The sequence below is a fragment of the Sycon ciliatum genome, chromosome 9, assembly GCF_964019385.1.
Source record: "Sycon ciliatum chromosome 9, ocSycCili1.1, whole genome shotgun sequence".
NCBI lineage: Eukaryota > Metazoa > Porifera > Calcarea > Leucosolenida > Sycettidae > Sycon > Sycon ciliatum.
In genome coordinates this window covers 11,641,311-11,662,113 of record NC_088651.1, presented here as the reverse complement: position 1 = coordinate 11,662,113, position 20,803 = coordinate 11,641,311, and the positions used below count along the sequence as shown (strand labels likewise).

General features: G+C 46.3%; 1 protein-coding gene across 1 annotated transcript in view; it reads right to left on the bottom strand.

Moving 5' to 3' along the window:
- LOC135824255 (uncharacterized) overlaps window positions 1-20,803 on the bottom strand; it is a 371,974-nt gene that overhangs the window by 5,696 nt on the left and 345,475 nt on the right. The window contains exons 21-25 of the mRNA XM_065336986.1: window positions 18,996-19,283; window positions 16,048-16,179; window positions 14,594-14,725; window positions 13,517-13,678; window positions 714-995 (exon numbers count right to left, since the gene is read on the bottom strand). Of these exons, the coding sequence (XP_065193058.1) occupies window positions 714-995; window positions 13,517-13,678; window positions 14,594-14,725; window positions 16,048-16,179; window positions 18,996-19,283 (996 nt within the window). The remainder of the gene's footprint in view (window positions 1-713; window positions 996-13,516; window positions 13,679-14,593; window positions 14,726-16,047; window positions 16,180-18,995; window positions 19,284-20,803) is intronic.

The following is a 20,803-nucleotide window of genomic DNA, read 5'->3' as shown; positions in this document are numbered from 1 at the left end:
GACGAGCAACATGGTCCACCATTGTGGTCCAACTCATGTCCGAGTCAAAATGCAGGCCAAGGTATTTGGCAGACTACTGGTAGGACTTGTGAATTGCATACAACATTGATATCGAGGGTTGTAGGTCTATGGTGTGGTATGGCGAGTATCTGCGTCTTGGTCTCGTTAAGGATCAGTCCAAGTTTCTTCAACCAACTCGCCAGGTACTGAACAGCTGCAGTGAGGCGCTGTGAGACAACTCCTGGCTGTGGGCTGCTCGCACGCAGCGAGATGTCATCAGCAAACTGAATAGTGGTGACGGCATGAGGGGCAAGGCCGCGGGCAATATCCTTCACATACAGAACGAAGAGCAGAGGTGCGAGAACTGACCCTTGAGGAACCCCTGACTGGCTGTCATAAGTTGTACTTCTGGTTTTTCCTGTCTCCACGTATTGCCGGCGATACATCAAGTATTCTGTAAACCTTTGCAAAGCAGTGCTAGTGAGACTCAGTTCAAAGAGGTCCTCAACCAGAATGCTATGCTTTACCTTGTCGAAGGCTTTCCACATGTCGACAAATGCCCCTCCGGTTTGCTGTCTGGCGACTGAATTATGTGGCGCATGAAATCACGCAATTTGGCATTGCATGCACCTATACGAGCACGATTGTGTGCACTGGTGTGTGTTTGACATACTGAAAGAGCTTCTGCTAAAATATCGTGGCATAATACTTACGAAATTCACAAACCACAGGTTGTTTAGCATATTGGACACGGGTTGAGTCTCCAGTGACATATGCATTTTGTAGGTTATCGCCTTCGGTTTGATTTATCCACGCTGGCAGCCAAGTAAGTAAACCAACTGTGCAATTATTCGCATTTGCCATTGGGCCAAGAACTTTGCCATTCACACTTCCACATAGAACCTTTGCTTGTAAAAATGTGAATAGGTGCAGCGTCCTTTTTAGAATTACATCACCAGTACAATACCGATGGCCTACCAAACCCAGGCCTGTCTCTGCACACAAACATGGGCACATTGAAAAGAGAAAAAACACCCCCGAATACACATGGAGGTGCATGCCGCCAGAAAATTCACACACACACACACACACACACACACACACACACACACATACACACGCACGCACACACACAAGCAAAATGAAGTAGCAATAGGAATGTACATACATACACATAAGCAGTTGCGACTCCTGCTAAAAAAACATTGGATATCGTTATAATTATTATGTTACAGTTATAAATCTCAAACTCCCCTGTGGTCTGCACCATGATTGAGATATTTAAAAAAAAATTCAGTACAGTACTTGGTCAGTTCATTTGATAGGTGTGAAATTTGCGAGGCGGAACTTATTCTCATGCCTGCATTTCGGGGACCATCTCAGACCGCTTGTTTAGTAGGGGCTTCTTGCGTGTAGTCAAGATGTGGAATTTTTCCTCGGTGCATAGATTGCATGTTTTTGAATAACATCTGTATGATCGGCTCTTCTCCCGCACCTTCCATGTAATGGTCAACGGCTTTCCCTCGCTCTTCAGCTCCCATGCGTGTTTTGCGAGCTCAGTGCTGTTTTTTCATCACGCATGGAGGTCAGATGGTTGGAGTGACGGGCTTTGAAAGGTGTCTTTGCCTGAGCACCCATTATTATTAATAACACGGTCCCTTGGCCTGTTGTTGGCGATGCCACTCTGCTCACGACTGCCCGTCATCAAACGACTCCCTACTTGTAGCGATCTCACTGGCCCGTTGCCCGCCATCCTCCAGGCACCTCCAGCCATCTGCTGTACACTGCCTCCCCATCGCCTCTTTCCACGCTTTCATGCTCACACCTGCCTGTTGCCCGCCACCCTCCTGGCACTTCTACTGTCGCGCCTTGGCCCGCGCCACCTTTCTCCCCACACCTCACACCAGATTTAGCGCTAAATTTGTTTATGATTGTGGCCCCATGTGTTTATAAGCATACTGTTGGGTAGACCCGAGTATCAGTTGTCTGATGATTGCCTAGCGGCATGAAACTCAGAGTTACAACCAACCTGAACGTCCTCCGCTCAGTCTGCTATGTACCTGGATTATTATGTAAATAAAAGAAGCGGTAATAAAACTAACTTTCTCCGGTACACACCTGCAGGTTGAACAGCTCTTCTCTTCGTCTTTGTTGTTGTTATAAAATCTCATGAAACCAGAAATGCGCAGCAGCCTTTATGCAACAGACCCCATACGCTAACGTACAGGATACACTAAATGTATGTCAGGTAAAGCTCCGTACTAGCTAGGCAGGGATACTACACCCTCCTTTCCTACAGATAATCATGCCCTCGTGGTTTTCAAAAGCAGGCTAAGAGTTATGGACACAGCATCAACCGGAATATGGCAAACTATATCGGAAATGATAACGTTTAGAGTAGACAGAAGAAATGAACTGATAACAAATCATAACATAGAAGTAGAAGTACACCAGGTTCACACAGTAGCATAGGGTCTAGAGGGAAAGAATGGTCCTCCAAACAGGACGTGAAAGACAGGCCAAATTGCTGCACCTCCCTGGCTCAAACTGCCAGGAAAGTTCAGTGTCCAAAAATGCACTGCATCGTGGGAACTTACTCTGGTACACAACTGGAATGTAAAAGGGGATTCTCACACACATTGTCCAAGGTTAGTTAGGTAGACCGTGGCTCACCATGATCAGACGCCTACCGAACTAAACTGTATTCACACACTCGCGTAAAGTAAGACTGAAGAGAATAGGAAGACTGAAGAGAATAGGAAGACTGAAGGAAGACAGGAGAGAAACTGCCTTCCCGGAATTAGATTACATGGGCGTAACGCCCATGTAATCTAATTCCGGGAAGGCAGACGATCGCTTGCATCATGTCGGGCTAGTTGGTCGTCGGCTTGCACGAACATTTCTCGGGCGCAGGAGCAGCGACAGCAGGTGCAGCAGCTGTGGGAGCAGCAGAAGGTTCAGCCATAACTTGATGACTGACTAGGTAGACCGCAGCCACCAATGTGAAGGAGTGGTTGAAAATTACTGCTAAAGGAAGGGGCGATGAGGTCGGCAGTGAGCTTCAGAAGAATCGACGGGACTCTGTCCGGACCGGCGCTTTTGTTGGTGTCAATGTGACGAAGGAGCTCGACCTCCACTTCAGTAGCAGTGACATCCTGGAGTGTCCTGTCAGTAACCCTCAGTGTGGGAATGGGAGAAGGAGGGCCGGTGCACCCATGGAGTGACTGCCTGATCTGCTCAACGAAGAAGTTGTTGAAGGTTGTGGCCTTGTCGAGATCACAGCTAATGGTGTTCCCATCACATTCCAAGTCAGGAACGCCATGCTGTACTGAGGTTCTAGGGAGGGACATCACATTGTACAAGTTGCGGCGATTGAACGCCACTCCATGCTCATCCACCGTGTACTCTCTTACTAGGTATCCGTACACATAGTCAGACTTCCCGGACCGCAGCTTGGCCGTGACACTGTTACGCTGCGCAGTGTAGGCTCTCCATGATTCAGTAGAGCGAGTCGATAGATACGTTTGGAATAGAGAGTGGCTTGTCTTGATCTCACTCCTGAGGGTCAGCGTAATCCAAGGCTTTGATGACCGTCATGTACTATGATCATGCGGTCGCTGGTTAGTTAGGTGGGGCTTGGTGCAAAACCTTAGTGCAGTGTTTAGCAAATTCGTCCTCCATTGCTGCCACAGATCATCAGTGCTCGTGGATTCGAGTGGACCAGGAGGCAGAACATGAGTTACTCCAAGGGCAGAAAATAAGCTCTGTATCTCTGTCAGAGTCCCAGATCCAAGACCAGCTCCTGGGCTGGACTGCAGCGATGATCGGGGTCGGTCGAGTTGGCAGTTCAAGGATGCCTAAGATGGCTAAGTGGTCGGAGTTGCACAGCGGTGGGAGAGGGTGCACTGATGTGGGATGTAGGGTATCTGACGCGGCAACAAGATCAATGCAGGAATTAAGTATTCCTCCAGCAGCGTGAGTTGGAAAGTTAACGTGTTCGGTTAGACCGTACGTAAGGAGTAGTGCTTGTAGCGCTCGCCAAGCGCTGTCGGCGGGGTCGGTAGAAAGCCAACTTGTGTTCTTCGCGCTGAAGTCTCCTACTAACACCATGGGCTTGGGTGAAGCACGACAGAGACAGGACTCAAGGCTGGCACAGTAGTGGTGTATGTCGCTACTGGGTGGGCGATAGGAGACACCGAATACGAAGGATTGGCAGTTTGGCAAAGTCAGTTCGATCCACACTGATTCGTATCCAGATACATCGTACATACTGAGGGGCGAGTGAGTGGTGGAACTGTGAATGTAGACCAAGCAACCGCCTCCTCTGCCCTGTTGTCGATCACAGCAATAAAGTGAGTAATAAGGCAGGTCAGATAGGCTGTCGCCCTCGAGAGGAGAGCTGCACCATGTTTCTGTAATGGCAATGGCAGTGGGGAGAGGATGGCATGTTTGGATAAGGGAGGGAAGCTCATCGAACTTATTTAGCAAGCTTCGGGCATTTAACGAGAAAAACGAGAAAAGCATTAAAATAAGGGTATAAGAAGACAAGGGTGAGGAGGAGAAAACAGGAAGAACATGAATGTTTCCAAAAATATTTATGGACACGGTTATATTGTGTGGAGAACAACGTTACTGTATACCCTGTATACCCTGTGACGCCAGTGGGCTGAAGCGTGAGCCCTGTGCTGGGGTACGGGGTTGGTTGAGGCCAGGGTCGATGCTGCTGCTCTCTTTTTTTGAATTTTTGAAATCAGACATAAATAGACTTTCTCCATGCATTCGAGAGTAATACGACACCATCTACCACCTTGATGACCTAGCCAAAAAAAGCGAAGGGCTTTTCAAATTTTTATTTATTTTTTCACTAACGGACTCTTTTTGCATAACTACGGGAATAGTAATAATAATAATTATTATTAATTATTTCAAATGGTGAACGGTACTATCCGGCGAATAAAATGTAAAGAACTCTTCCTCTCCTCTCCTCCACGCGCTCTCACAGCCGACTCACTGCTACCCTCAGTAGCCATTACACACACACACCAAGGAAGGGTTGCAGGTAGATACTGAAATTCCTCCTGACAGCTGTTTCACCTTCATAAGGCTCATCAGAGAAGGTGATATTGAATAGGATGATATCAGGTGGAGATGGTCAGATTTATACTACAAAACATGGGCTTGGTTGGTGTGTGTAATGGCTACTGAGGGTAGCAGTGAGTCGGCTGTGAGAGTGCATGGAGGAGAAGAGAGGAAGAGTTCTTTAATAATTAACGAGAGAGCTTGGAAGCTCAGGGCCCTACGCTATGCTTTTTTGCCTTGATGACCTAGACAAAAAAAAAGCATAGGGATGTTATAAATTCTTTAAAAAATTCCTTTTTTTTAAACATAACCTGGGATTCGAACCCGCACTATCGCGCCCTGCATGCATCCCCCGGTCTTTAAAAAATTCCTTTTTTTAAGACATAACCTGGGATTCGAACCCGCACTATCGCGCCCTGCATGCATCCCCCGATACACTTTGCATAATTACTAATTCTTCCAAGTTGCTTCACATTATGATCTTGCATTTGAAAGCCCTATTTGAATATGCATTGTGGCCAGCCGTCTTTGATGGTACGGTACGGTAGGGATAGGTACGGGACAGATACGATCGAGGGTAATACGACACCGTCTCCCGTACCGTACCATCAAACACAGCTGGCCACATACAGCTGCCCGCAATATTCAAATAGGGCCTTAGTAGTAGTAGTATTTATTTTATTTACCATCGGATGCCTCAACAGTGATACACACAACTCTTAAGAGGGCCGATAACGGGATAAGTGGAAAGGAAAGGAAAAGAAAGAAAAAATAGAAAAAAATTGGAATTCAGACGTCAAGCAGTACAGTAATCAAACACCAAGTCAACTTCAATCTTAGTACAAGAACTATCAAGATCATCGAGAAACTCAACAGATTCCAAAAAGAAGGTCAAAATACTTCTTAAACGCCACTGGGTCTTTAAAAAGATCCCTGAGTTGGTTTGCAAATGTAGAGGTACGGTGGTGTCTGCGCCACTCGGCAGGTAGTGTATTAAAGAAAATTGCGGCACGATTAGAAAAAGAATTTACTCCATCAGTTGTCCGGTGCTTAGATATGGCAATGGAAGCATTAGAGTGGCTTCTAGTTCTAAGGCTTGTTGTGATCGGTGGAAATAATTCCGTTAGGGTGGGCAGTGAGATGATGACATGATTTCTATGAATAAACTGGGCAAAGTTGAGAATCATATAGTGTTCAAATGGATAAATCGCCAATGTGGTCAATAATGGCGTGATGTCGTCCTGTGACTTAGCACCACAGGCAGCTCGCACAGCACGGCGGAACACAGTAGAGAGCCTTTGGCGGTCCTTAGCGGACAGTTTCGTTACAAAACACGAACAACCGTACAAAAGATCAGGTAGATTGACTGATACAATAAATTGCCTCCTGGCTTTCCTGCTCAATTGCCGAAAGGACCGACGAAGAGCGCCAACCTTAGCACATGTCTTGCGAATTACAAAGTCAATGTGAGGCGACCACGTTAGGCGGTCATCAATGATGACCCCCAGGATTCGGGTGCTGGTAACGCGGGTCAATACCTGATCGTTGAGTATCACAGGAACAGACAGGTGCAGGGGGAGTTTGGAAATGAACATGGCGACAGTTTTGGCAGAGTTGACTGACAACCCTAGGTCCGCAAGATCTAGAGCAAGCACTGAAAGCACCTTGTTGACGGCACCGACAGCTTCATTTGGCGACCTTCTACTGGCATACAGCGTCATGTCATCCGCGAACATCGGCAGCTTGCAGGAAAGAGCATCAGCTGTGAGCGGCAGCTTCCGCACATATAAATTGAAGAGCACAGGGCCCAGAATGGTGCCTTGAGGTACGCCACTAGTAACTGGTACCAGAGGAGACGTTCCGATGTAGGTAACCACGCGCTGCTGCCGTCCACGGAGGTATGACTGCAACCAAGCCAGGGCTATGCCAGAAATACCCACGGCCGCGATTGCGATGAGAAGTTGCTGGTGTTGCACGGTATCAAACGCCTTCTTCAGGTCAATGCAAACAACAGCTGTATGCAGACCCGCTTCGCGGGCTAGCAGCCAATCATTCGTTACCTTCGTGAGGAGTTGCTCGGTCGACCGGTGCTTCCGGAAACCAAATTGATCTTCATGGAACGGGCAACGTTCTTGGAAAAACACCTGGAGACGAGAGAACACGAGCTGCTCAAGGAGTTTGGCGAGAATAGATGTTAGAGACACTGGGCGGTGATTGGAAGGGCAATTACGGGGGCCTTGTTTTGACTTCAATATCGGGGTGATGTGGGCAATTTTGAACCGGGATGGAAAGTGTCCAGAAGAGAGGGAAGTGTTGTACAAAATGGTAAGTGAAAGGGCGACTACGTCTTTCGATACCTTTAGCAAAAAAGGCATAATTCCGTCCGGGCCAGGAGCTTTGCGGCTCTGGAGGGCACTGATTAGCCTTTTCACTTCTGAGACAGTTACCGCCTCGAACGTCCTGAGGTCCGTAGAGTTAGCCGGACCCATTGGCAGATCATAGGTGGCATGATTATCGGTGACAATAGCGTGGAAGTAATCGTTTAGTCTCTCAGCTGGGACAGTAACTGTTTGCCTCTGTGGCGTACGCTTGGTGATCGTGTTCAATATTTTCCAGAACTGTCGAGGTTCCCGTTCATACGTCCTGCACCGATCCGCGAAGTAACGATTCTGAAGATGACGGTACAAGTTGTTGGACTGACTACGTAATCTCTTGAACTGCGCCATTATGACCATGTCACGAAAGTTGGCCGCTTTTAACTTCTTGAAGGCTGATTTGCGTTCCCTGATCAAGTCAAGAAGAGCCTTGGTCATGAAAGGGCAAGTCTTTCGATTCCGCTTCGGTCGCTTCCTGGGCACATAAGGCGCTGCAATATCAAGTGCAGCATTAAATTTCTCGGCCCATTCGTCTAACATCAGGTCAGTGTCAGTGGTTGCAAAGTGATGAAGATTGGAAGACAACAACATACCGCAGAAGCGGTCTGCGTCGAAGCCTCGGTAGTCTCTTCGTTGTCTGCTTGGTTGCTGAAGATCGGTGTCGGAGTTCCGTGTGCCCGCTGTGGGCAATGGGACAGTACTGAGGACCAGGCGGTGGTCTGAGAACTCACAGTCTATAACGGATGCTGACGTGACGAGGTCTATGTTCGTCAGTATGCAGTCAATCGACGTGCGTGTCGAGGCAGTGATTCTAGTTGCGTCCTGGACTTTATTGGCCATCCCGCACGGGAGTAAAAGTGTGTTCTTAAGGTGTTGGAAAACGCTGGATGCCTGATGCAGGAAGTCTACATTGACGTCGCCTAATAATACAACATTTTCGCTGTCCAGTTGTTCTGTGGCTGTGGCAAGCCGAGTCCAGTACTCCACTGGCTCGGATGGGGGCCGATATATGCAACCGAACAAAACACCATCATTGACTGTGCCGGTTCTGAGCCACATCAATTCTAGACTGGCATGCGAGTGGGTCAAGACAGGAGTCACATTAACTTGGTCGTTCACGTACATGCAAATTCCCCCTCCTTTCCTGCAGGGGCTGCAGGAGGACAAGCACGAGCAGCCCTCAGCACACGGCCGATCACGACGGAAAAGAATTGCTCCCGGCACCGAGACCTCGTTGTCCGAGATGCTGGAGTCAAGCCACGTTTCAGTAACTGCCAGAAGATCCAGGGCATGTTGGTCTATTAACTTAGCAATAATGTGTGTTTTGTGTCTAAGGCTGCAAATATTTATGTGGCCAACCTTTATGTGGGTATATGAACAGCTTACGGGGGCCGACGGTTGAAGAGGAGACGATGGTGTAAAGGCTGGAGCATGCGGGTTCAAGGGGAGTGGGTCAGTGGTTTGAGCCATTATGCTTTAACGGGTTTGAGAGCCCAGGCCTCTGTACCAAATCGCCACTCTCTTACAGTACGGCCAACTTCATCAGGCCAGAACGATTCTTCCGCTACCTTCTTGGCGTCCGTGACCAAGACTGTAATACGAGCAGAGGCTGTTCTAAAGTGGACGGAGGTGTACACGACGCTTTGTACTACAGATACGCCTTGTGCCTTGCAGTGTTCAGCTATTGAATCCGCATCGCAGTCCGGGTCAACATTTCCAATGTAGTACACCGTCACGCGGGGTCGTCCTACGAGTCCAGGTGCACTCTTGGGTGTTTTCGGTGCTGTGTACCGCGATGTCTCCTCTCTACGGTGATTTGGCTTTTGCGTACGTTTGTCGTGGCCAGGTGCATGCGGCCTTGGTGGCTGCCTTGCGGAGTCTGCGTACGATTTTTCTGAAATGTGCTGTGCAGCTGGGCCTCGTGTTTGTACAGGTGCACGTGGTGATGTGAGTGACAGGTCTGGGGTAGCGTCGGTACTCGTACTAAAGTGCATGGGGAGGGTACTACTAGTACTAGTTCTGAGATGAGTTGTATCCCCGGCCCCAGGGTCAGCGTGGACGTGGGTCAAACGGAATTGGTGATCTTGTTCAGCATGCAGTTCACGGCGGAGCTTTTGCACGTCGTCCTTCAACGCCTGAATTTCCCTGTCGGAATCTCTCAGCTGTACATTCACGTCTTTCATCGTCTTTAGCTCTGATTTCAGTTCCCTTACTACCCCAGTAAGTTCGGAGAGTGCGGCGCAAAGGCTAGCTACATCAGGGTTAGCATGACTTACGGGAGCCGAGTCCTTGGATCCTCTCAGTAGGGCAATCAGCATTGGCCTGTTCGCCTTTCTTGGGAACTCCAGTCCCAGTCGCTGGATGAGCTCCTTGAGCTCGTCGTCAGTAAGCACGGCGATGTCCGTATTGGGGTCGAGTTTCCCGGCCATTATATCACTAATTTTACTGGTGTTCCAAGGGCCTAGTGCCCCGGGAAACCGAAAAAAAGGAGTAAAGTTCAGGAGCTCGCAAATTTGCATCCACCCCTGACAGTAAAGATATCCTTCAAACGCAAGATCATAACGTGAAGCAACTTGGAAGAATGGGTATGAATGCGAAGTGTATGGGGGAATGCATGTAGGGCGATAGTGCGGGTTCGAATCCCAGGATATGCCTGAAAAAAAAATAGGAGAATTGAAAAATTTATAACATCCCTATGATTTTTTGCCGGCAGATACGGGATAGCGCCAGGCGTGACACAAACAAACACACAAACAAACAAATACCAAATTAAAGCTGTGTGGACCCTGGCTAGCGCCAGACGTTACTGAAGTAACGTCTTCTGCATAGCTACGGGAATAAAGTTGAGTCTTCCAACTTGTTCCCCGAAACACCGTGTATTGAGCAGGGAGTGGTGCTTTCTTGCAGGTTTGCCGAGTGGAAGGTGCGATGTGCTCCTCGTGTGCTCCGGATGGCAGTCGTGAATCAGTCAAGTGTCAGGTTCGGCAAGAAGCGTGTGTTCCTAGTTGGAACAATCAACTTCACGACTATTACAACCGAAGTCGCAACTTCTAAGTTAATAGCAAGAGTACATAACCCCCCAGAGTGTGCAACGCCGATCCAGCTCTGCATAGGGTCTTGGTCGAGCAGAATCGGATCTTCTGATGTCATGCGTACACTCCACACCAGCGCAAGGCCGGTCTCGAGGCAGGGCACCATTGTTTTTGATCCAAGAGTACCCGCGACTCCCCGGGTTCCCCTCAGATGTGTACTGTATTATGACGCAAAGATCCGATTACGCTCGATCAAGACCCTATGCAGAGCTGGATCAGGCGTGGCACACTCTAGGGGGTTATGCACTCTTGTTAATAGTTAATAAGTCGGAATATAAGCACAATAAAAAAGGCTGTTTCCACTTACTCTATAGGGATTAGGGGTGTTATACAGTAAAACCTGTAACTAAAGACCACCGTGACTAGCAACTAGCCTGGTACTACCGACCATTCCACCAGGCACGGACGGTCTCACATTCAAAATGCACTGTGACTAGCGACTACCTGCTGAACGCGACCAGCAACCGCCTTTTCTTGTCCAAAGACGACTTTGACCCGTAACTAGCGACCGCGGTGTAGGAAATCAAATGTTGTTCGAAGCTCCTTCTTGAAATTTTGCTGATTTTCCATGGTCCTGAAAGGAATCTTTCGATACTACAGCTGAACAAATGAACGCAGATCATTTTGACTGTGGAGTTCGAGTCGGTGTGGACTGCACTACGCTTGTCACAATAATTTCAAGCCCTGTCAAGAATAAGCGTGATAGGAAATGTCTTGGAGAGCGCATCGGAAGCGCTCTCTGATCGATGTTACTACATGTACTCGGAGGAGAAACGAAGACTGAGCGGCTCTGCCACCCCAGTCATACAGACGAATCGACGATTGCATCAAGGAATCCAAAAACAAAGCAGCATCGCAAGGTCCTGATGCTGACGGATCGCGTTCAAGCAATCGAGAAGTTCGCACAACAAGAACAGTGGGTACTATTGATCGAATGAACAAATTTGAAGCCCAGCGCAAAACGAAACTTCCATAGGGAACGTTTGACTTCTGGCTTCACAAGTAGCAGCTGAATTTGATGTCTGCAAAAAATTAATCTTTTCTCCCTCTCTCTGTCTCTCTCCATCTCTCCGTCTTTCTCTCCAAGTGTTGTTTGACCTAAAATAAGAATGGTATTGTGCAAGTCCTGGGGAATTGTATTGGCTGTGTTTTGACATACATATCATATAATGGGATCCATATAGGGTCACGCAGTGCAAACCTCTAACTAAAGCCCACCTGCTACTAAAGACCGCTTTTGCTGGCAGCAAGGGCAAGGGGTGGTCGCTAGTCACAGGTCTTACTCTACATGTACTTGTTTCAAAATTTCCTATTTTATTTTAAACACAACCTGGGATTTAAACCCGCACTATCGCCCTGCATGCCTTCCCCGATACACTTTGCGTCCACACATATTCTTCCAAGTTGCTTTACGTTATGATCTTGCATTTGAATTGTTTTTACCAGTTCCAAACCTCTTGTAGTACGGGCAACATAAACACAAGTGCTGGGTCAACAGCTTAGTGCCGATAGAAAATGAGCTGAAATGGCTGTGAAAACAGTCTTATACGGAGGAAGCTACAATGGCTGTGAAAACAGTTTAATAAGGAGGGAGCTAAAATGGCTGTGAAGACAGTCTAATGCCTAGCAAGGCGAGCCTCAGCTGCCTGGACGAGGTCGACAGGCACAAGGTTGACTTGATGGCGGCGAACGGAGCGTGATCCTCGAACGCACCGGATCGCAGACGTAGCAAGAGAGAAAGCCAAGCAGCAACGCATCCAGCAAACGACTTTGCTGTAGCTCTCCTTACGCTTAGAAGCCATAGCATCAGCAATCCGCTTGACGACGAGGTTTGCCTCTGGACTCATTCCGCCACAAGAGGAGAAGACCAGCGGTGTGAACGAGCCATGTTCAACTTGGTCGACTCTTTCGCCATACATTTGAATACCCTATTTGAATATTCTGGCCAGCTGCCTTTGATGGTACGGTATGGTGCGGTACGGGGACAGGTACGGGATAGCGCCAGGCATGCCGATGGCACAAACAAACACAGAATTGAAGCTGTGTGGACCCTGGCTAGTGCCAGACGTTACTGACGTCTTACTCTTACTTAGATATATCAACAAAAATTATTATTTTTTATTCACAGATGTCTGAGGGCTGAAAGGATCAGTAGTCTTTTCAGCACTTTCTTTGATTTGGTCAACTGTCGTGCCACGCGTGGTCAGGCTTCACGTCTGCTTTGTGTCCCGTTTTCGCCGGGTCCTTCCGGTCAATCCACCGATCAGTTCATTGGTAGTGTGCACTGGAACTGCCTGCCGCCTAATGTCCACTCCATCACAATTCCTTCTGCATTTAAGAAAGCAATTACAAACGATATCTTAAACTCTCTTACCCTCTCCTAAGATCTCAAAGACGCATAACTGTCAGCATTCCCTCAACCCTGGAACCTTTGGATCCGTTGCACTATTTTCATGAAGAATACATCAAATTCCAATTGGTTACTGGTAGTACTCCCTTATTGATTTGTTTCTGTCTTCTCTATGTGCCTTGTTCTTGATTGTATTTTCCTCTTCCTCCTTTTCTTATATCACAACATTCATCATGTTGCGAGAACTGTGGCAATACGCCCAGTGAGAAGGCAGATTTTGCATGTGCTTCTGGTGAAGTAAAAAAAACCGTTCGCATGAGACTCGGTCTCTCTATATAGAGGCCGAGTTTTCCGCATCCGTAGGAAGGCCACCACCCTTCAAAGATCAAAGCGCAGATGCAGCTCCTAAAGCAAATAATATATACAAATAAAGCTAAGCAAACAAACAAACAACAAACTAACGTAACGTAGTTTGCATAGCTACGGGAATTGAAGATGTGAGGACCCTGGCTAGCTCCAGACGTTAATGAAGTAACTGAAGGAACGTATTTTGCATAGCTATGGGAATAAGAATAATTAATATGCAGGAATGTAAGCACAATAAGGCTGTTTCTACTTACTCTCACAAGTAGGAGTCGCACTTAGAACTCCATTCGCCTCGCAAATCGGGATTGCAGATTTTACAAGACCATCATTGCAGGAGTAGTTAAATACTTCACCGTATTTTGTAAATGTTTTCGTACTGGCTCCATTAACAATGCTGGGCACTTTACACATGATAGCTGCAAATTTACATACAGTTACAGGAATTGCAGGAAAGAAAACTTAAGAGCCAATGTCTGTAACGACCAAATATCACCGGATATGGTCAAAATTTCCGATTTCGCTGAAAATGATTACTCCTTTTAACCCAAAGCGGACCTCATTCACCCACTATGATAATTTGGTCCAGAAACCCCATGTTCTTTAGATATTGACCAGTAATTCAGCCTGTCCTATGGCACCCATTGCGAAGGCCATCTTCAAGGGCCAGTAGCATCGAGGTTACATCTTGAAATTGGGAGTAGAGAACCACCATTGTGTGCGACAACATTTCCCCATGCACCAACAAGTGGTCTTGAATTAATTCTTACACGAAAAATCATTTGGGGAAATATTCAAATGTTGTATTCTCTACCGGACATGCACTATATGAATCCAACCTTGTGGCAAGAAAGCACACACTAAATGTATTGGCACAGATTCCATTTATAATGGTTGGCACATTGCACATGATCATTTACAAACAGTTACAGGAAAGGTAAGAAGGCAACAATGCAAATATATAAACGACGACATCAAGACAGGAACACATGCGTTTGGGGCGCATTCCACTGACAGATGAAGGAGACTGTGTATCACGAGCTCGGCTGTGGGATGCTGTTGTAAGGGCAAAGCAGGCTCGTCATTTGGTTCCTAGTGGTCTGCATCTCTCTTAGCCAATTCTCGATCTAAACTATCTGCAGGCATTGTGAAGAAGAGGTGTTGCGTCTTTGGCAATATTCGTGAATTGGGAAATACTCTCTGCTTTGTTGAGGTTTTGGCGATACTTGGGAATACATGCTTTGACTTTTTGTTAAAGCACTTTACGGGCAGTTCAACCTGACTAGTTTCCTCGTGGCAAGGCCCATTTATCTTATGATATCTTTACAACTTACGAGTACATGATCCAACCTTAGTTCTTCCATTACACACTGGTTGACCATCAAGGTACTCATATCCAAGATCACACGTAACCATACCAACAAGTGATATACTAGCAATATGATCTCCATCACTGCGTCCACAAGCTGAAAGAAGAAGAAAACATATTGAAAACAGATGAAAACACATGTCATTCCCAAGTTTGTAAGAAGGCCTTTGAATAAACATGTACAGGAACTAGAAGATTGCTTCCATGGTCTGCGAATATTCCTTTCATAATAATGACATTGGTTCTTCATGCCTTTTTACATCCACTGAAATCATCAATATCATCACAGCTTTTACCTTGGCATAAGCGTCTGCCTAGCCTTTACTTTTTTTCTTTTTTTTTACACCCAATTTTAGACATGATAACAAAAGAGAAGGGGATAAAAGAGAGAAAAATATGGAAACATAGCCAGCAATCGCATGTCATTTAACATAACTATGCAAATCGACCTTTTTTCAGCATCACTTTTCAACGAGGACGCAGCAAAGTCGGCCGAACGAAGTTCAGAGGAAGAAGATCACCCTCTCCACTTCACCATCACGATACTGACATAGATACAAGACGAAAGAACTAAAAAATCCACAAGAAAACTGTACTGTCATGTTCGCCCTGACTTTGGTCACGATCAAAAATGTACGAGGAGCACTCAAAATAAGCTACAGACGTACCTTTATCACTCTCTACTCCCTTTTCAAGGCACAAAAGTCGACTCTCCACTTTCAAACCAGGAACCAGACATACCCGTGGGCATTTTCAGCTGCTCCACGAGCGCAGGAAATGTTCACCAAGGGGCGCAGATCAGCCTCCATTCCAGAAAAAGAGCAAAAATACGAGTGAGACTGCATGCCTCAGTACATGAGTACATGCATGAGTACATGCAGAAAATAGTCAATTTCAGCGTTTCTGCTCCAAACAGCAACTTCCTTCGACTAGCTACAAAGTTTTCACCAAAGGATCAAACAACAACCATTTTCTTCATTTGTTGGCAGATGGCTTCCTTGTGCTTGGCCCAGCACGCCAAAAATCACACCTCGGAGGAGTACACAAATTAAACTCTCAGATGTCCTCAATTGCTGGCCATGAGGGAAAAGAAATAGGCAAACATATAGGCGGGAACAGGGAACGGGTAGGAGACGACAACATTTATTATAGTGACAGAGACACGGAAAGATAGACGAACGTCTACATTATGAAAGAGAGAGGAGTGACAAACAAGTCCACTCCATGTTTGATGTGGATATAAACGGTAAAACTAACTGAAAGACCAGAATAAGCAGTGGAGCTAAGCGCAGTCAACGGAAGTTCCCTGATTTCATAGCTAAAACCCTGAAGTTTGCTTTCTTCACTTCTGTACATCATGCACTTGACTGTTTCCTTCGTGGCAAGGCCTATGTATCTTACGATATCTTTACAACTTACGAGTACATGATCCAACCTTAGTTGTTCCATTACACACTGGTTGACCATCAAGGTACTCATATCCAATATCACACGTAACCATACCAGCAGGTGATATACTAGCAATATGATCTCCATGACTACGTACGCAAGCTGAAAGAAGAAGAAAAACAATTTGAAACAGATCAAAAGAAGTGTCATTTGCAATCTTGAGAGAACGCCTTTGGTTAAACATGTATACAGCATAGAAGATTGCATTACAAAGTCTATGATTATTCACGCTCTAATGATCAAATTTTTAATTTTAAGAGTAACTCTCCATCACTGTAACCAGATACTATAATTATCCTGTCAGAAAGTGCAACAAATAGGCACAAAACTGACATACTACTGAGACATTCGACGTCCTGACACCTAGCTTCAACACAACAGTCATCTCTCTAGTGCTACCCAACAGCCTTCCAACTCGGAAGGTTCAATGTTATGGAGAGACCAAAGAGGGGAAGGTAAGTGAAACGAAAACGAGCACAAGCTGTAGTCCCATGGAACAAAGAATGTCGATTGTTACTGGACGATGACGAGACCAGTAAGATACTTGACAAAGCGGTCTAACTACAATTCAAAGCAGCACACCACCCAACTTGTGATGGAGAGTTACTCTTAACTCGTATCCATATGTCCTTTTGCTTTCTACATTGATTATTGGCTCAACGTCCAAGTTACAAAATATTAAGAGAATTTGACTATTTATCGCTTGTTTTTCTTCAGCAGGTCTGGTCACCTTCTGTTCTCCCCTTCTCCTAACCAACACGTGTTCTCATTTTCTGAAAACCTTGAACATGTTGGACGATGTAGTGTATGACTAGAGGAAAGGATTAGATTATGATTCCTAGTGCAGTAGTCATCTGCATGTCCACTCTCATCGCGTTTGGAATGAGAAGTGAAACAAGCCCATAATGTTTAAAAATAATTAATATATTTTATTTCATGACATTGGTGTTAGCTGGACATTTCCCACAGTCGAACGGCCACGCAGCAGAGTCCGCCGTTCGCGCTGCGAAGCACGTGGTCTCGAAGTACATGCACCAAGGCAATCTTCAGGATGAGGCCTTCAATACCGCCTTGCTGGAGTGGCGCAACACCCTAATGCAGCGGGCGTGTCGCCCGCCCAGATTCTATTCGGACACCCGCTGCGTATACTCATCCCGGCTCATTGACGTGTTATGTTAACTTTATTTTTACTTCACCATAGGTACAGGCATTGCTGCCTTCTGGCTGTGGATCATAAATGATGCCACAGCTCCTAGGCTATGATGAAAAATATAATAGTATGATAGATAAATATGATCAAATATGAACAGCATGGGAAGTAATAAGATGTCATGGTTGTCAGCAGGACAATTATATAAAAATACCATGCAGCAGAGTATTTATGTGTTTTGTGGTTGTGTATTCGAGCCTTCGTGGAACCAAGCTGCCAACTTCCTGGATCGAGAAGTTGCCGCTCAGAAAGCCGTATCCGAGCACGACGGATCAGCTCACCCACTCCAACCCTTGGCTGATGGTTGCCAGGTCCAAGAAGTGGGACCAGGTCTGGACAACCATCTGTATTGGTCGTACCCACAGTTACCATGTCCACCTTCAAAGCGGCCGCGTGCTCTGGCGCAGCCGCCTGTACCTCCGCTCGCTGCCACCGCCGTCAGCCTCCGGTCTCGGTCAGTCTCCAAGCTCGGACAACATTTAGGCTCTCTTTCAGGCTGCAGAGCGGACACCCAGCCCCTCGTCGGATTCTTCGATTACCGTCCGGCCGCATAGCTCCCACAGCAGAAAGCAATAATTGATCGTTTCTGTTTTCATCTTTATTCCGTTACATTTGTCTCTTTTAAAACGTTTCTTCAGAATTCCCTAACCCCATTGCAGCGTATTCCTTGCACTTAAAGATACCGCCATTCCGGCAACAGGCTCTCGGCTGCACCAAATAGATAACTTTACCAATATTTCTAGTTGCAGATTATAGTGCGTGTGGCTTAATTCATCCTGGCATAGGTGATTGGAGAGAGTATGACGAACTGTCTTGGTAAGATGCTTCGTTTCCCAGCCCAGTGACAAATATAGTCTCAACATCATTGAAGGATACGAAAATTCGTGTTGCGTGATAAAATGACATGAGATCTAGAACCGTTATTTCTCCTTTCTTGGATCTTCTAATTGGAACACAAGTGCTCATCCTTCGTACATTGCTTGCACACCTTCGAAGCTTTGTCTCCACTTGGTGTCCTATGTTTTCTTGGAGTTTGGGCAGGTCTTTGAATCCTTAGTGTCATTGATACCAGGCATTCTGTGACATGTGCACAATGTATGCTTATTTATGGCAGATATACATTTCAAATGGGCACCAAAATTTCCATGTTGGAAGTTGGATGTATAGACATCACTTTGGCATGAACAATTTTTTTCCAAAAATTATGCCTAAACCACCTTTTAGCTCGGCTCGGCTCACTTTACATTTTCTTGCAATCAGTTCAAACTTTTTGCTCGTGACTCAGTCCTAACTGGGGGATAACCCTTCACATCAGTGCATGTACATTGTGGGCATCAAAGAAAGGGCTTGGATCTCAGCTGTGAAGCGCAGCTGGAATCTTGAATATCAATTGAGTTCGCGAGACTGGTAGCGAACGGAAATGAGTCCGCTAGGCTACTGTTGAAATCATACTTCTCAGATTGCCTGCACTGTCACTGTATGATCACATTCCACCGCATGATCTTACCCTATGCTAGTGACCAACAACAGTGTGCTGCCTCTGCTCATGGGTGTAGTAGTTCACTCCAACCATATCGAGTGAATTATGTGGCGCATGCAACCACGCAATTTGGCGGTGCATTCACCCATACGAGTACAATTATGTGCACTGGTGTGTGTTTGACATACTGAAAGAGCTGCTGCTAAAATGTTGTGGCATAATACTTACGTAATTCACAAACCACACGTTGTTTAGCATATTGGACACGGGTTGAGCCTCCAGTGACATATGCATTTTGTAGGTTTTCACGTTCGCGTACATTTATCCAAGCTGGTACCATTTTCGAAGTAAGTAAACCAATTGTGCAATTATTCGAATTCGCAATTGGGCCAAGAACTGTGCCATTTACACTTCCACATAGAATATTTGCTTCTGAAAATGTGAATAGGTGCTGTGCCCTTTTTAGAATTACATCACCAGCACAATACCGATGGCCTACCAAACCCAGGCCCGTCTCTGCACACAAACATGGGCACATTGAAAAGAAAGAAAACACCGCCGAATACACATGACGGTGCATGCCCCCAGAAAATTCACACACACACACGAACACAAACACACACACACACACACACACACACACACACACACAAACACACACACACAAACAAACACACACACACACACACACACACACACACACAAGCAACATGAATAAGCAATAGGAATGTACATACATGCACATATGCAGTTGAGACTCCTGCTAAATGACTTTGGATATCAAAACATTATGTTATTATTAAAGACGTCTAACTCCCCTGGTGTCCGCAGCACGGGCTTGTGAACTAGAATCTGATGGTTTGGAGGTAACAATCTTGTGAATGGTCAACGGTCCTCAGCGTTTGCTCTGCACCTCCATGAGCGACAATGACTCTCACCGCTGTATGGAGTCCGAGAGGTGTTTTTCGCCCTTGAAACAGAGTGTCACTGTAACTTGGTATCCGTAATGATGTTCAGGCTCGGACAGCGCTACAGAATGCAGTTCTCTCGGAGCACAAAGTTCATAAGCCTACTCTAGCTCAACTGATGAGGGGTGAATTCCCCAAAAAACTGTGAATTGCACAGGGAGTGGTTCTTTCTTGCAGGTTTGCAGAGCGGGACGTTCCATGGATTTCTCGTGTGCTCTGGATGGCAGTTGTGAGTCGGTCAAGTGAGATTCAAGCTGGCAGAAAAAGCGCAAGCTCCCACGTATAGAGCGACACACAATCCCCAAGTGTAGCCGAAGTTGCACCAACCTCTTCTTCACGCTATTTCCAATAATATTAGCGAAGGAGCTTGGAAGTTCAGGGCCCTACGGTATAATTTTTCTCCTAGCTCATCATGCATGCTATTCGAACAGATGGAAACTATTGGTAAATACAATGACTCAAATCTTTGGACAGCACCTGCTCCAAGAGCAGTGAGCGTTGCACAAGGCGAGCGGCAAGGGTTCGCGCGAAGGTAAGAGTGCTCAACCTAACGACATTGCTGACTGCTAGGGAGGATGATACTCAAATCTGTGGACAGCAACTGTTTTGCTCTGTTAGAGCTCCTCAGCACAGCTCAGTGGACCGAAGCGCAGCTCTTCGCAATGAATAATTATGTTTCCGTGTACAATGATGTAGCCAATCAGTTCGTTGTGTTATGGTTGGGCATTTTCGCCATCATGGTCGACGTAAAACACAATTTACATACAGAAGCTCGGGGAGCAAAAGTCTCTCTCTCCCATAACCTGCCACATACCAACTAAATACAAAACATGCACTTCAAACGAGCTGACTTGCACGGGTGGCCCTTTTCACGAACCCATGCAAGGGGATTGGTCTATTATAACGCATGTACAAAGTCACTAGATTACACCCGCACCAGAGATGAAGGCGAGAGCTGTTGCCGAAGAACGGCAAACGGAAAAAGATGTTGGAAGCGAAAAGAAAGAGTGAGCGAAGCATAACTCATATTCAAACTGATTGAAACATTTGCAATACATTGATGTAGCC